The 13,499-nt window shown below is 42.7% G+C and overlaps 1 protein-coding gene across 1 annotated transcript in view; it reads right to left on the bottom strand.

Moving 5' to 3' along the window:
* LOC145398800 (netrin-1-like) overlaps nucleotides 1–13,499 on the bottom strand; it is a 109,752-nt gene that overhangs the window by 7,770 nt on the left and 88,483 nt on the right. Inside the window, exon 2 of the mRNA XM_080271609.1 lies at nucleotides 3,069–3,222. Within this exon, the coding sequence (XP_080127735.1) occupies nucleotides 3,069–3,222 (154 nt within the window). The remainder of the gene's footprint in view (nucleotides 1–3,068; nucleotides 3,223–13,499) is intronic.

The raw sequence follows: 13,499 nt of genomic DNA, 5'->3' as shown, positions 1-13,499 counted from the left end.
TTAAGATGTAGGGGGAAATAGGGAGATAAGATGAAAATAAAAAGAATGAAGGAAGAGAGCAATGGAGACTGATAGACACCCCGACTGACAGACAGATAGATAGATATAGATAGACAGACAGATAGATAGATATAGACAGACAGACAGATAGATAGATATAGATAGACAGATAGATAGATATAGATAGACACAGATAGATAGATATAGATAGACAGACAGAGATAAACGTGGATCATTAAAGCAATTACTCCCTAATAGGTGATAATCATCCCGAGAGAGAGAGAGAGAGAGAGAGATAGGGGACGGAAGGGGGACTACAGGGGGAAGGGAGAGAGGGGGGATGCAAAGAGGGAGGGACAGCCTGGGAGAGTTAGTGGAGAGGGAAGAGGGAGGGCAGTGGAGAGGGAAGAGGGAGGAGCGGAGGGATGGAGGAGGAGAGGAGAGGGAAGGAGGAGGGGCGGAGGTAGAATTAAAGTATTGAACTCAGCTATGCAGTAGAAAGGTGGAGACGAGGATGGGGGGAGGTAAGATAGTGGTGGTGAGAAGAGGTAGTGGTGAAGAGAAGAAGTTAGTGGTGAAGAGAAGATGTTAGTGGTGAAGAGAAGAAGTTAGTGGTGAAGAGAAGAAGTTAGTGGTGAAGAGAAGAAGTTAGTGGTGGAGACGAGGATGGGGGAGGTAAGATAGTGGTGGTGAGAAGAAGTTAGTGATGAAGAGAAGACGTTAGTGATGAAGAGAAGACGTTAGTGGTGAAGAGAAGACGTTAGTGGTGAAGAGAAGACATTGGTGGTGAAGAGAAGAGGTTTGTGGTGAAGAGAAGAGGTTAGTAATGAAAAGATATTAGTGATGAAGAGAAGAAGTAAGTGGTAAAATGAGAAGAGGAAGGGAGAGAAGATAGTCGTGGTAAGAAGAGGTTGGTGGTGAACAGAAGTGAGGGAAGATAGTTAGTGGTGAAGAGAAGAGGTTTGTGGTGAAGAGGTTAGTGGTGAAGAGAAGTTAGTGATGAAGAGATGAGAGAGAGAAGACAGTAGTGGTGAGAAGAGGTTAGTGGTGAAGAGGCAGAGGAAAAAAAAGGGAAGATACTGGTAGTGAGACGAGGCAGTGGTGAAGAGAAGAGGTTGGTTGAAGACAGAGAAGAGGAAGAGAGAGAGAAGAGAAAAAGACAGTGGTGAAACAAAGAGGCAACTGGGATGACAAGAGGTTAGTGGCAGGCAGAGAAGAGGTGGTGAGAACAGAGGACAATGCTGATGGGTAATGATGGCAAAGGAGAATAGTGATGAGTAACTAAAGATGACATAGTGGTGATAAGAAGAGGCAGTGCGGTGAACGATGGAGGTGAGAGGTGAAGTTAGTGGTGGCGAGGAGTGGGAGTGGTTGTGGTTAGAGAAGAGATGATGTAATGGGCAGAGACTGGTGGCGTGAAAGTGTGAAGTGTGTTAATGGTAGGGTGTTTGAACGAGTGTGGGAGAGGTGGGAATTAGAATTGAGAGAGAGAGAGAGAGAGAGAGAGAGAGAGAGAGAGAGAGAGAGAGAGTAGTTGCAGGGAAGCCTAAATAAATCAGGTTTGGGTAGATTAGGTCACGTTATGTCGAGAACACTAACGAAGCGTCGGTAGGAAGACAGCTCTGGTATAGGTGGTTAAAAGGTTAGGTTAGGCTAGAGGTGGGTAGGTAGGAAGGCAGACTAACTATATGCGGGTAGGGAAGTAGGGTGGGTGGGTAGGAAGGTAGGTGGGTGGGTAGGTAGATGGGTAGGTAGCAGAGAGGCAGCACATTGGTAGGTAGTAGTCAGGAAGCAGACAGGTAGGTAGGTAGCAAATAGAAGGTAGTCGGAAGGTAAGTAGGTATTTGGGTAGGTAGGTAGGTAGGTAGGTAGGTAGCAGATGGGCAGGTAGTAGGCAGGGAATAGCTAAGTAGGTAGGTAGGCAGGTAGGCAGACTAACTACCGTATCTGCAGGTAAGAAGACAGGTAGACGTGGGTAGGTAAGGTTAGATTCAGTCAGGTCTTCCCCTAGGTGGTATGGAATGCGACGGATACACCACCACTGGCTTTATCACTACCACCATCACCCTACCTCACTTACCCTCCCACCACCACCCTATACCACTACCACAGCCACCACCACAGCCAGATGCGTCTCTACCTGTGGGGGGTGCGCTACGTCTGGGGTCCAACCTGCACACCTTGGAACAATAAACACACCACCCAAGTCTATAAGCTAAAAGGAGGTTCGTGTGAGCATTAAGGGACCCACAACTCAGCCAAGTAGAAACATCATCTACCTTAGCGAGTGAGTTTTTACCTGCAGGACGTGATATGTTGTGAGATCGAACCTGCACTTCTCTGGACAACATACACACAATCCTACTCCTAGAGCTACACAGGGCCTGGTACGATAATAAGAGAATTACATTAAATCAAGACAAGAACCGTCAACCTAAGCAGATGTGTCCGTAATGGCAAGGAGGATTTATTTTGTGGGATCGAACTTAAGTACCTCAGAACAAGATACACACCAACCTATTCCACATGCTACTGGGAGTCTGAGATGGTACAAAGAGAAGGGTGAGTTAATTAAAACAAGACAGGGACCCTCACCCTCGCCTTTACCTCAGCCAGATGCAACTCTTCCTGTAGGAGGGGAGTAAGTTGTGGGATCGAACATAAACACTTAGGAACAACATACACACCACCTTAGTCCACGAGTTAAATGGAGTTTGAGAGGGTACAAAAGGAATGGCAGCTGATTAAAACATGACAAAAACCCATGAGAAGCGTCTGTGAAGGAGAACTATGTTGTGGGAAGCTACTCACTTCGGAACAACAGACACACATTAGTACACGAGCTAAACGAGGGTAGAAAAGATACAAAAAGACGGACAGCTATTTAAAACACGACAGGACCATGGACATGCATGGGTGAAGGAGGACTATACTCTGGGATCGACAGTACCAGCAATATAACAATTAACACCTCACCCTAGCCCACAAGATGAAGGGGGTCTGAGAGGGTACGAAGAGACAGTCAGTCAAGCAAGACGGGAAAGAACACCCATTCTCACTCAACCTACTCTTTCTCACCACGACCCCTGACCAATGCATCCGTAACCGCATGGGACGCTATTTGCGGGATCGAAACTGCGAACCTCAAAACGATGTCACTCGTCCCTTTACACTGTCTCAGAACTGTGTCAAAATCTATAGGGATCTCTGACGTTGACAGTTCTAAATCCACGAGTAAAAATCAGCAAAAAATTACAACCTGGAGCTTCGAACTGAGTGTAATCACAACTCTTCTAACCAACTGGATATTAGTGGTTAGCATGACATCATAAGCTTTTTCAGGGCAGTGTAGTGTATAGTTATATTCCCTGGCTCATGGAACTGTGAACTCAGTAGCCTACAGACGGAATCATCCTTCTACTGCGTCCCACCTGCCTCCTCTGTGGGGATGGGGTGGTGGAGTTGAGGCACGTTTGTCTAGCCAGGCAGGGGAGCACCTCGGTCATATGGGTGCCACCACATGAAGGCGTCTCTCTTCACCACCTGGCAGTGTAGAAGGACTTAATCACAGGGACCATATCACTTCGGTCGACGAGCAAAATGAGATCAGAGAGACAAGCAAAATGAGACAAGAGGAGCCAGAAAAAAGCCAACATAAACACAGCAACAGGGGTGACTATTTGGGTGAAATTCAGTGTGTGTGTGTGTGTGTGTGTGTGTGTGTGTGTGTGTGTGTGTGTGTGTGTGTGTGTGTGTGTGTGTATAAAGAAACTACTGGCCACTTCAGCACACCCACCACCCTAGACAACGAATTAGAGGAGATCTGAGAAGGGAGGAGAGAGACAGCCAAAGTAAACAAGGCAAACACGGGGTGAGTATTGAGGTGATTGGCAGAGTGACAGAGGCGCGGCGGTGATAGGGAAGGGGGGAGAGGTGATACGAGGTAGGGAGGAGATGGGGTAGGGGAGAGGGATGGGACGGGGGAAGAGATGGAGAGCAGGAAGAGATGGGGAGAGGGAGAGATGAAGAGATGAGGTGTGGATGGATGAGAGAGGGAGAAGGAAAAAGAGAGAGCAAACGAGGAGATGGGGAGAGGGAGAGGGAAGATGAGGAGCGGGAAGAGAGGGGGAGGGGGAAAGAGGGGAGTAAATGGGAGGGGAAAAGAGGGAAAAAGATGGAAGGGGGAAAGGGGGGAGTAGATGGGAGGGGGAAAGATGGAGAAAGGGAAAGGAGGAAAGAGATGGGGAGGGAGGAGAGGTGTGTAGTTGGGGTGCAGGTTGTTTATAGAGGGGGAAATCTGTGTGGGTATAGAAAGGGGAGAGAGGAAGTGAAGAATGAGAGAGCAAGTGAAGAATAAGGAAAAATTGGCGTGGAGAGAGAGGCTCGATATGCAAGTAAATAATAAAACAAACTGGTCTGTAACGTGACTGTCTGCTGGGGGTTAAATGAGCAAGGCAAAAGATTAAAACTCCACGTATGAGAGGAAGATGGAAGGGAAGTTAAAATGTACCAGAGAAAAGAGTGGGAAACGAGGGGCAGATGGACAGGAAAAGAAAAAAAATGGGTAAAAGAAATAAGAAAGATAAGTGAGGAAAGGGAGGAAGATGGATGAGAGACACTTCACAATATTTACCTCTTAATCTCGACTTGTGGACTATGCTTAAAAGGAAAAGCGTGATTGCACCTTTGAGAGAATTTCACTTTTATTTACTTATACAGCAGTTTGTACAGTAGTAGTAGTAGTAGTAGTAGTAGTAGTAGGAGTGGCGGTAGTAGTAGTGGTAGTGTGTACGTGTTGGGGGGAGACTAGGGAATCTTGGTATGCATTTCTCTCTCTCTCTCTCTCTCTCTCTCTCTCTCTCTGCTTGCCTGCCTGAGTGCCTGTGTATTTGTAAGCCTAAGTGAGCCAGCCTGCCCGTCTCAGTGTGTTTGTGTGTTTACCGCCCCACATCAAAGTCACCAACGCATAAACAACGAAGATCCTTATTTACACAAGCACAACCCAGGAGAAATGGACTCAGGTGATCTGGGTTACCTGAGATGCAAGAAGCGTGGGAGGGGGGGGTAATCTGGTGGAAGAATGGGTCACGAGGTATTTTTATCAAGTAGGAGGTAGCTATAGGAAATGAAATGGTAAGAGAAGTTTTCATAGAAGCCAAGTCGAAAGGAGAATGAGAGGAAGACTTAAGAATGAGGCGACGTGGAATTAATGGAAAAAAAAGAAAGTTAAATGAGGAAGAGAAAAAGAAGCTAAATGAACGGGGGAATAAAAAGGAAAAAAAAAAGAATAACAATAAGAAAGTGTAAAGAGGAAAAGTCAACGAAAAAAAATAACAGACCTACATAAAAAACAAAACGACTGGAAATTCTCAGGTATTATGCTTGAACATGTAGCGATAAAATTAAAAATAAATCCATTATAAAAAAAATGAAAAAAAAATCGAACGTCTTGGGTGAACTATGGGACTAAAGGGCAGAGAGAGAGAGAGAGAGAGAGAAACAAAAGTCAAATCTAAAGAGATAATTAAAATAGATTAGCCCGAACTCTGATGACCTGTAATTACTCTAACTTCCTAATGAGGTGGTGTGGTGTAATCTTGTCTCCTAATTAGCCTGGGGGTTAATTGCACTAAATGATGCCTGTTAATAGTGTAATCAAAGGTAATGATAATGGAGAGTAATTAATGTAGCGTGGCGAGGCGTTTGATCTCCCTTCGTTCATGACTATTATCTATCTGCCTATTCTATCTACCAGTCTGTTTATAAGTCTGTCTATTTATGGTATTATCTATTTATCGATCCGTCTGTCTATCCATCCACTTATCTCCCCTCTCTCATCTATAACCAACCTTCCTTTCTCTCGTCACTGCCAATCCGTCTGTCTGTCTGTCTATCTATCTATCAATCCTTCCGTCCATCTATCCTCAATCTGAGCTTTTCACCGTTTATTACCGTCCCCCCCTTTCCCTAGTACCCACCTACGTATCAATTTACTTATCTATCCATCCACCCATCTATCTATCTATCTATTTCTCTATCTATCCACCCATCTACCTATCTATCCACCCGCCCATCTAACGCTTTCCCTTCCTTTGTCTCATCCATTACCCTCCCCTCCTCTGCCTCTCTCCTATCCATCTCCTCTTCCTCGTCTCATTTACATGCAATTTCCTCCCCTTCCTCTGTCTGTCTCTCCTGCCCAAACCACTACAATGAATATTCCTTCTTATGTTCTTCCTACTCTCCCTTTCTCTACTCTTTGCATATACTTGATTCCTTTCTTTATCTTTTCTGGGGCGCCTTCAAGCGGTGGCAGCGAAATAAATGGGTGGCTCCCCTGCCTGGTTAGCCTATACAAGCGTCCCTCACCTCCCTCCCTATCCCCCGGGTGATGGATAGTGGACTGCAGGAGGCTTAAAACTTCAGCCTGCAGTCTACTGGGTTCACATTCAAATGAGCCTAAGACCACAACAGCCACAAAGATTACGCCTTTTTTTTCTTTTTCTTTTTGTGTGTGTGTGTTTAAGTATCTATAGTAATCAATTATTTCACGAAATAATAATTATGGACACTAAAAATGGCCACTTGCGAGTTTTGGGTTACAAGAAAGTTGAAATATTGACACTGATAATTTTCGTAGTATTAGCATAAATCACGTTTGTGTGTGTGTGTGTGTGTGTGTGTGTGTGTGTGTGTGTGTGTGTGTGTGTGTGTGTGTGTGTGTGTGTGTGTGTGTGTGTGTGTGTGTTTACAGAGAGAGAGAGAGAGAGAGAGAGAGAGAGAATCAGACAGACAGACACACAAAGACAGGGGTCGACTGACAAAGGAAATTAGATAGATACCATATTGGGCACAGATGTAAATGCAATTGTAAGATAATAAGTGGTATTAAATTACGGCAATATAATATCAAATAACAGGTGAAACGGAATATACCGGGTGTGAATGTCATACCAGACGAAACCCGTTCTATAAAAATGTATAAAAAGAGATAGAACGCAAATATGATATCAAATTTTTTAACTAAAATACTCAGCATCGAAGTACAATCAAGGTGTATAAGTAATGTAACAAATGTAAAAGTAACAGGTGGAAATTACGTAACAAATACAGTTAACGAGATGTAACACGGAAGGAAGTAATGTGCTACGTGTAAATGTAACATAGTAAGTGTAATAGTAATATAACAAGTATAAGGTTGGTATAAAATGTGCTCCATTAAATAGGGTAACAGCTTACCAACACCTGTGCTTTCCCCCCACCTGTCCCCCCCACTCCAACATCGCCACCATCTGACACACCAGCTCCCCCCATCCTCTCTCTCTCTCTCTCTCTCTCTCTCTCTCTCTCTCTCTCTCTCTCCACGTCTTCATTTCTTTTCTTTCTCTCTCTTCCTTCTTCCTTCTTTTCCCCCCCACTCTATCCCTCCATCCTTGTCTCCTTCCTTCCTTCCTTCTGTCCCTCCACTTCCTCCCTCTCTCCTCCCTCCTTCTTTCCCTCTACTTCCTTCCTCTTCCTCCCTCTCTCTTTCCTTCCACTCCCTCGCTCCCTCCCTCCCTCCCTCCCCGGCACATTTTCCCGCCATCTGTGCGCGTTCGTCACCTCGTTTATGTCGACTCCTGTCCCACTCACGCCCCTCGCCCGTCCTCACTTTCCACGAGATTCCTAAAATACTCTATTATTTTTATCAGTGCTTAATAATTTTCCTTCCTCTTCCTCTTCCTCTTCGTCTTCTTCCTCCTCCTCCTCTTCGTCTTCTTCCTCCTCCTCCTCTTCGTCTTCTTCCTCCTCCTCCTCTTCGTCTTCTTCCTCCTCCTCCTCTTCGTCTTCTTCCTCCTCCTCCTCTTCTTCTTCTTCTTCTTCTTCTTCATTTTCTTCGTTTTGGTTGGATTAAAGACTCATCGTTTTTATAGCTCACTGTCTAGTTTAATTATTAGATTTCTCTTTTCTATATGGATTCAATTTGCGTTCAATCTCATGGCTCTTCTCGGAATGTTAGAAAAGTGACGCGACATTCTTACAAAGTTACAGTCTATTCTCCATCTAAATTCACTTCACCCTCGTAAAATAATCTTTCCAACGTTATATCGCAGCCTCTAAGTCTTTTGGGTGGGGTGGGGTGGGGGGTTGGAGTAAAGTTGCATCGTTTTAATATAGTTCTCGTCCGGCTTAAATTTAATTCCGGATCCACTGTACGTTCTTGTTGGGTAATTTCTAGACCCAACTACTCATCTTTCTTATAAGGACAGTTTAAGATTCGCTTTACCTTCTTAAAATACAGTCCTCTTCGTAGCTAAACAATCTTGCTTGAGGTATTAAAGGGTAAAGAAAAAAGATATCGTTCATTTAAGCTTCCCGACTGGCTAATTTCAATCCGGCTTCACCTGATTCTCTTCTTATCAATACCCTAATATGTAAGTTTCTTAAGCTCATATTCTTGGGGGGTTAAGGAAGCTCTCTCACACCTCTTCTTTACCGATTTATTTTTGGATACGGCTGGCTAATATCGTTTTATACGTTCTTTATGCAGTGTATGGCGATATTAGAATGAATTAAGCATCACAGAAGAGAACGGCAAGGTGTAATAAGCAAAATAAATCGCTTAGATGGAGGTGTTAGGGAGCTCCCTCAACCAAACACAATACGGGCATTAGGTTTCCATCTGATTTAGTTTCAATCCTAATGCCCTTCTCTTCTTTAAAAAAAAAAAAAAAAAAAAAAACTTCCATTTGTTATCTTATTTAGTTTCATTTAGTTATTTATTTCTTTATTCATTTTTGGCATTTACTGAAGAGTTTGGGCGGTCAGACTAAAGATCGTTAATTCGTGTAAAGTTTCCTTCTGTCGTTGCCTCAGATTTCGCAGCACCTCCTGTTTAGCGAATTATTCTGCCCTATCCTTGTCGTTGCCTCACATTTCGCAGCATCTCTTCCTTATTGATTTATTATGCCCTATCCTCGTCGCTGCCTCAGATTTCGCAGTACCTCTTCATCAGCGATTTATTCTGCCCTATCCTCCTGCATCACAGTAATACAAACTATACCGAGATTAAAAAGATACATATACAAGAGACTATTGAGGTGCAATTAGAATTACAAATCGCTAATGATGAAGTGCTTCCAAGGTCCGTATTCCTGTCGGTTGAAGAAACTCCCTCACACCTTTTCCTATGCGATTTATTTTGCTAATTGCACCTTACTGTACTATTCTGTGTTACATAAATCCTTCTAATATCGCCATATTCTGCATAAATAACGTGCAAAAGAATATTAACCAGCCATATCCGAAAACAAATCGCTAAGGAAGAGGTGTTAGGGAGCTTCTGTACCTGACGAAAATACGAACCCAAATCTCCTTTATATTTATATATAGTCTAGCAACAAACTCTCATCCCTTGTCTGTCCAAATCTCTAATGCAAGAGTTAACCGTTACTCCCAGTCCTTCATTTATGCAACAGGCCTACTCTGGAACTGTCTCCCTCTGTCTGTACTTCCAGCTTCCTATGATCCCCAGTCTTTCAACCGCAATGTGTCCAGGCATCTCGAAATGAACGGATCTTAAATTTGGCTCTCTCTCTCTCTTTTTTTTTTTTTTTTTTTTTTTAAGGAACGGTTTGCAGGCTACTGGCCTTTGGTTCCTTCTTCCTTGCATAAAAAAAAAATCAGATAATGTCCTCGTTTGAAATATAAGTAAGTTGAACAGAAAGACGCATAGTTTCTGGGGGGCATTTCCTTCTGTTTAGATTCAATCCGGATTCACTTTTCTTACATAAACACAACTTTTCTTGGACAAACAGCTTCTGGAGAGTTTGGGAGGTCAGACTTGAAGACTAATCCTTGGTGCAAAGTTTCCCTCTGGCTTTGTCTCACTCCGGATTCACGTCTTTTTAACTTTCTCGCAACAAACATTAACTTCTTCGTGGCTAAATTCTTGTTGGGGATACAGGAAAGGATGGCTAACTCCACTTTTACGTTATGATGGCGTTTCTTCGTGAATTCTTCCTACCGCCAGACAGTTTATTATTATTATTATTATTATTATTATTTATTATCATTATTATTATTTTATTATTATTATTATTATTATTATTATTATTATTATTATTATTATTTTTATTATTATCATTATTATTATTAGCTATTACTACTATTACTACTACTACTATTATTATTATTATTATTCCTAGCCCAAGTCTGTATTTCTGTATTTTGGGAAGGTTTCACGTGGTGGCATCGGTATAACTAGGTGACTCCACCGCCCAGTTATGCAAACGTCCCTCATCTCCCTCCCTATCCCCCGAAAGAAGGATGGTAGACTGTAGGAGGGTAGCTTCCACCAGCAGTCCACTGGGTTCACATTTCAGATGAACCTAGGGCTATAACTACTACTACCGGGAAAGGTCTCTCGCTCTGAAGGGTTAATTTAGGCTGCATCTAACCCCTCCAGCTGGAAAAAATCTTAAAGGCTGAATAAAATCATCTGGAGACAGCAAAAATAGAAATGTATCAGCTTTTAGAAGTTAAGGTTTGTCTGGCATCATGAGAAGTGTTGAATCTCTAGCCTATTTTTTTTTTTTTATGATAGCAGTCAATTAAATCTCTTTCTACTTATATTCAGATTTATTAGCATTTTGCGTGTCAATATACTACTAAAAAAAAAAAAAAAGTCATCACCAACAACAACCATCCTCACCGTTATCACCACCACTTCCCCCTCCCCCAACACCACCATCACCACCACTCCCTCACCACCACCACCACCATCACCATCACTCCCCCACCACCATAACCACTACTCCCTTCTCCACCTCCACCACCACCATCACCTGCGCCGAGTATGCAGAAGCGTTGAGTCATCCCCTTTTGGTCGCGATAGAATTTAATTAAGGTGTATTATCGTGAGCTATTAGGTCAACTTTCTTCCACCTCCCGGCCATCGCTGGAGAAATTTTGGGCGGATGAATATTTAGGCAATTTTCTTTAAGTCAGGGATTTTGAAGATAATTTTTCGGTTGGCCATTTTTCGTAAAGCTTATGTTGCTTTTGGCGCTCTAATTTTCTTTCTCTCCCCTCCCCCCCTTTTTTTTTTTGGACTTTAAAGTGGACTATATGGATTTTTAACTGACTCTTCCGGTACAATTTTTTTTTTAATTTTTACTGTCTTATAAATATTTCAATCAGTTTAAGAGAGGCTGTTCAAGGTAGAGGAAGTAGCTACAGAGTTCATTTCCTTATTCAGTCTTACAGTTTTTTTGTATATTCTAAAAAAAAAAAAAAAAAAATTACCCACACACCACCGCACCACTCTACCAGCACTGCCACACCACAAACACAGCCGTCATCACTACACACTGCACCAAACCACACACTCTCACCATTACCTCACTACACACCACCACACCACATCCACGACAACCACCAGCATCACCACACTATCACCACCACATCTTACATCACACCTAAAACCACTACACCACACCACACCAGACCCACGACAACCACCAGCATCACCACACTAGCACCACAACATCTTACATCACACCTCAAACCACTACCACTACACCACACCACACCAGACTCACGACAACCACCAGCATCACCACACTACCATCACAACACATCACACCTCAAACCACTACCACTACACCACGCACCACTACACTCACCGCAACATCACACATCACACCTAAATTCACTACCACGACACTACCACACCCACATCACACCAACACCACTACACTCACCGCAACATCACACATCACACCTAAATTCACTACCACGACACTACCACACCCACATCACACCAACACCACTACACTCACCGCAATATCACACATCACACCTAAATTCACTACCACGACACTACCACACCCACATCACACCACCTGTCGTGAAAGTTAACTAGTTTTTACACATCGAGGCTTTAACATCATCTAACTTAATCTAATCTAACTTAGCCCTGCCTAGAATAAGTTACCCTACCAACCTAACTTGAGGAAGATTTACTTGATGAAGGTGGGGAAGGGGGGCGGGGGATGACTTCAGGCCAGCAGAGCACCGGGTTTATCATTTACGAGCACAGCATTTACGACTCTCTCTCTCTCTCTCTCCGTCGTCCGAGCACCAGCGCGTTCTTGATTTACACCGCTACTTAACTAGAAAGGAAAGTAACTGCCCCTATAAACGACTGTAACACGTCCAAAATTAGGTTCGCGGTAAATTTGTAGTTATACTTCGCAGTAAATTTAGTTACAGTTCGCAGGGAAATTATAGTTATGGTTCGCAGTAAATTTAGTTACGGTTCGCAGTAAATCTATAGTACAGCGAGAGAGAGAGAGAGAGAGAGAGAGAGAGACAGGCAGACCTACAGACAGACAGACAGAACAGCGAGAGAGAGAGAGAGAGAGAGAGAGAGACAGGCAGACCTACAGACAGAGAGAGAGAGAGAGAGAGAGTAAAACCTTCAACACAAACTCGTCCAATTTGCGTGGGTTCCCATGGGCCGCATCCAAAAGAAAACCATTGAGGAGTTCTTGAGACTCCGTTAAATCCGTTGGTGTCTCGTTACCCGATTTTCAAAACTACCGGCCGCACTGAACGAAATACTACACAGGTCAAAAATAATGGCCTAAGAAGCAAATAAAGTCGAAATAAATAACAAAAAAAGCAAATAAAGTCGAAATAAAGGACAAAAAAGCAAATAAAGTCGAAATAAAGGACAAAAAAAGGCAAATAAAGTCGAAATAAAGGACAAAAAAGCAAATAAAGTCGAAATAAAGGACAAAAAAAGGCAAATAAAGTCGAAGTAAAGGACAAAAACATAACATTAAGACCTACTAACTGAGATAAAAATAACACAAATCAACAAATATGGTTTAACAAGCAAAAAATCAATCAATCAATCACTCAAACTTCAACAACATGGCCCTACTAACCCAGCTACAAATACACACGTCAACAATAAAAGCCTTAAAAGTAAATAAAACAAATAAAGGAATAAACACACAAATTTATCCTGATCTGAATTATGAACTTGAAAACCTAGGCACTGCATCATTAAACAAACTCACGAATAACAACAGCCTAACAAAACATTATTATTATTATTATTATTATTATCATCAAAATTTATCACCCATCCTAACAACCCAGCTGAACTAAGTGGGTGTGGAAGGATTGAGAGAGAGAGAGAGAGAGAGAGAGAGAGAAATATATATATATATCATCCATATATAAATTCTTAATAATTTCTTAGTATAACAAGGAACTTAAAAGAAAACTCGCTATAATAAAAGTATTAAGAGATGAAACTATAAACACACACACACACACACACACACACACACACACACACACACACACACACACACACACACACACGCACACGCACACGCACACGCACACACTCTCTCTCTCTCTCTCTATCTCATTATAATACAAACTCACAACACTACATGCATGCCTGTGGCCACTTCCCATAATTCACCCACACATCTCAT

This window comes from Coenobita brevimanus, chromosome 46 (assembly GCF_032717465.1).
Source record: "Coenobita brevimanus isolate Jiangsu-jjx chromosome 46, ASM3271746v2, whole genome shotgun sequence".
Classification (NCBI taxonomy): domain Eukaryota; kingdom Metazoa; phylum Arthropoda; class Malacostraca; order Decapoda; family Coenobitidae; genus Coenobita; species Coenobita brevimanus.
Note: the sequence above shows the minus strand (reverse complement) of the source record. Positions and strands in the feature narration are given on the sequence as shown.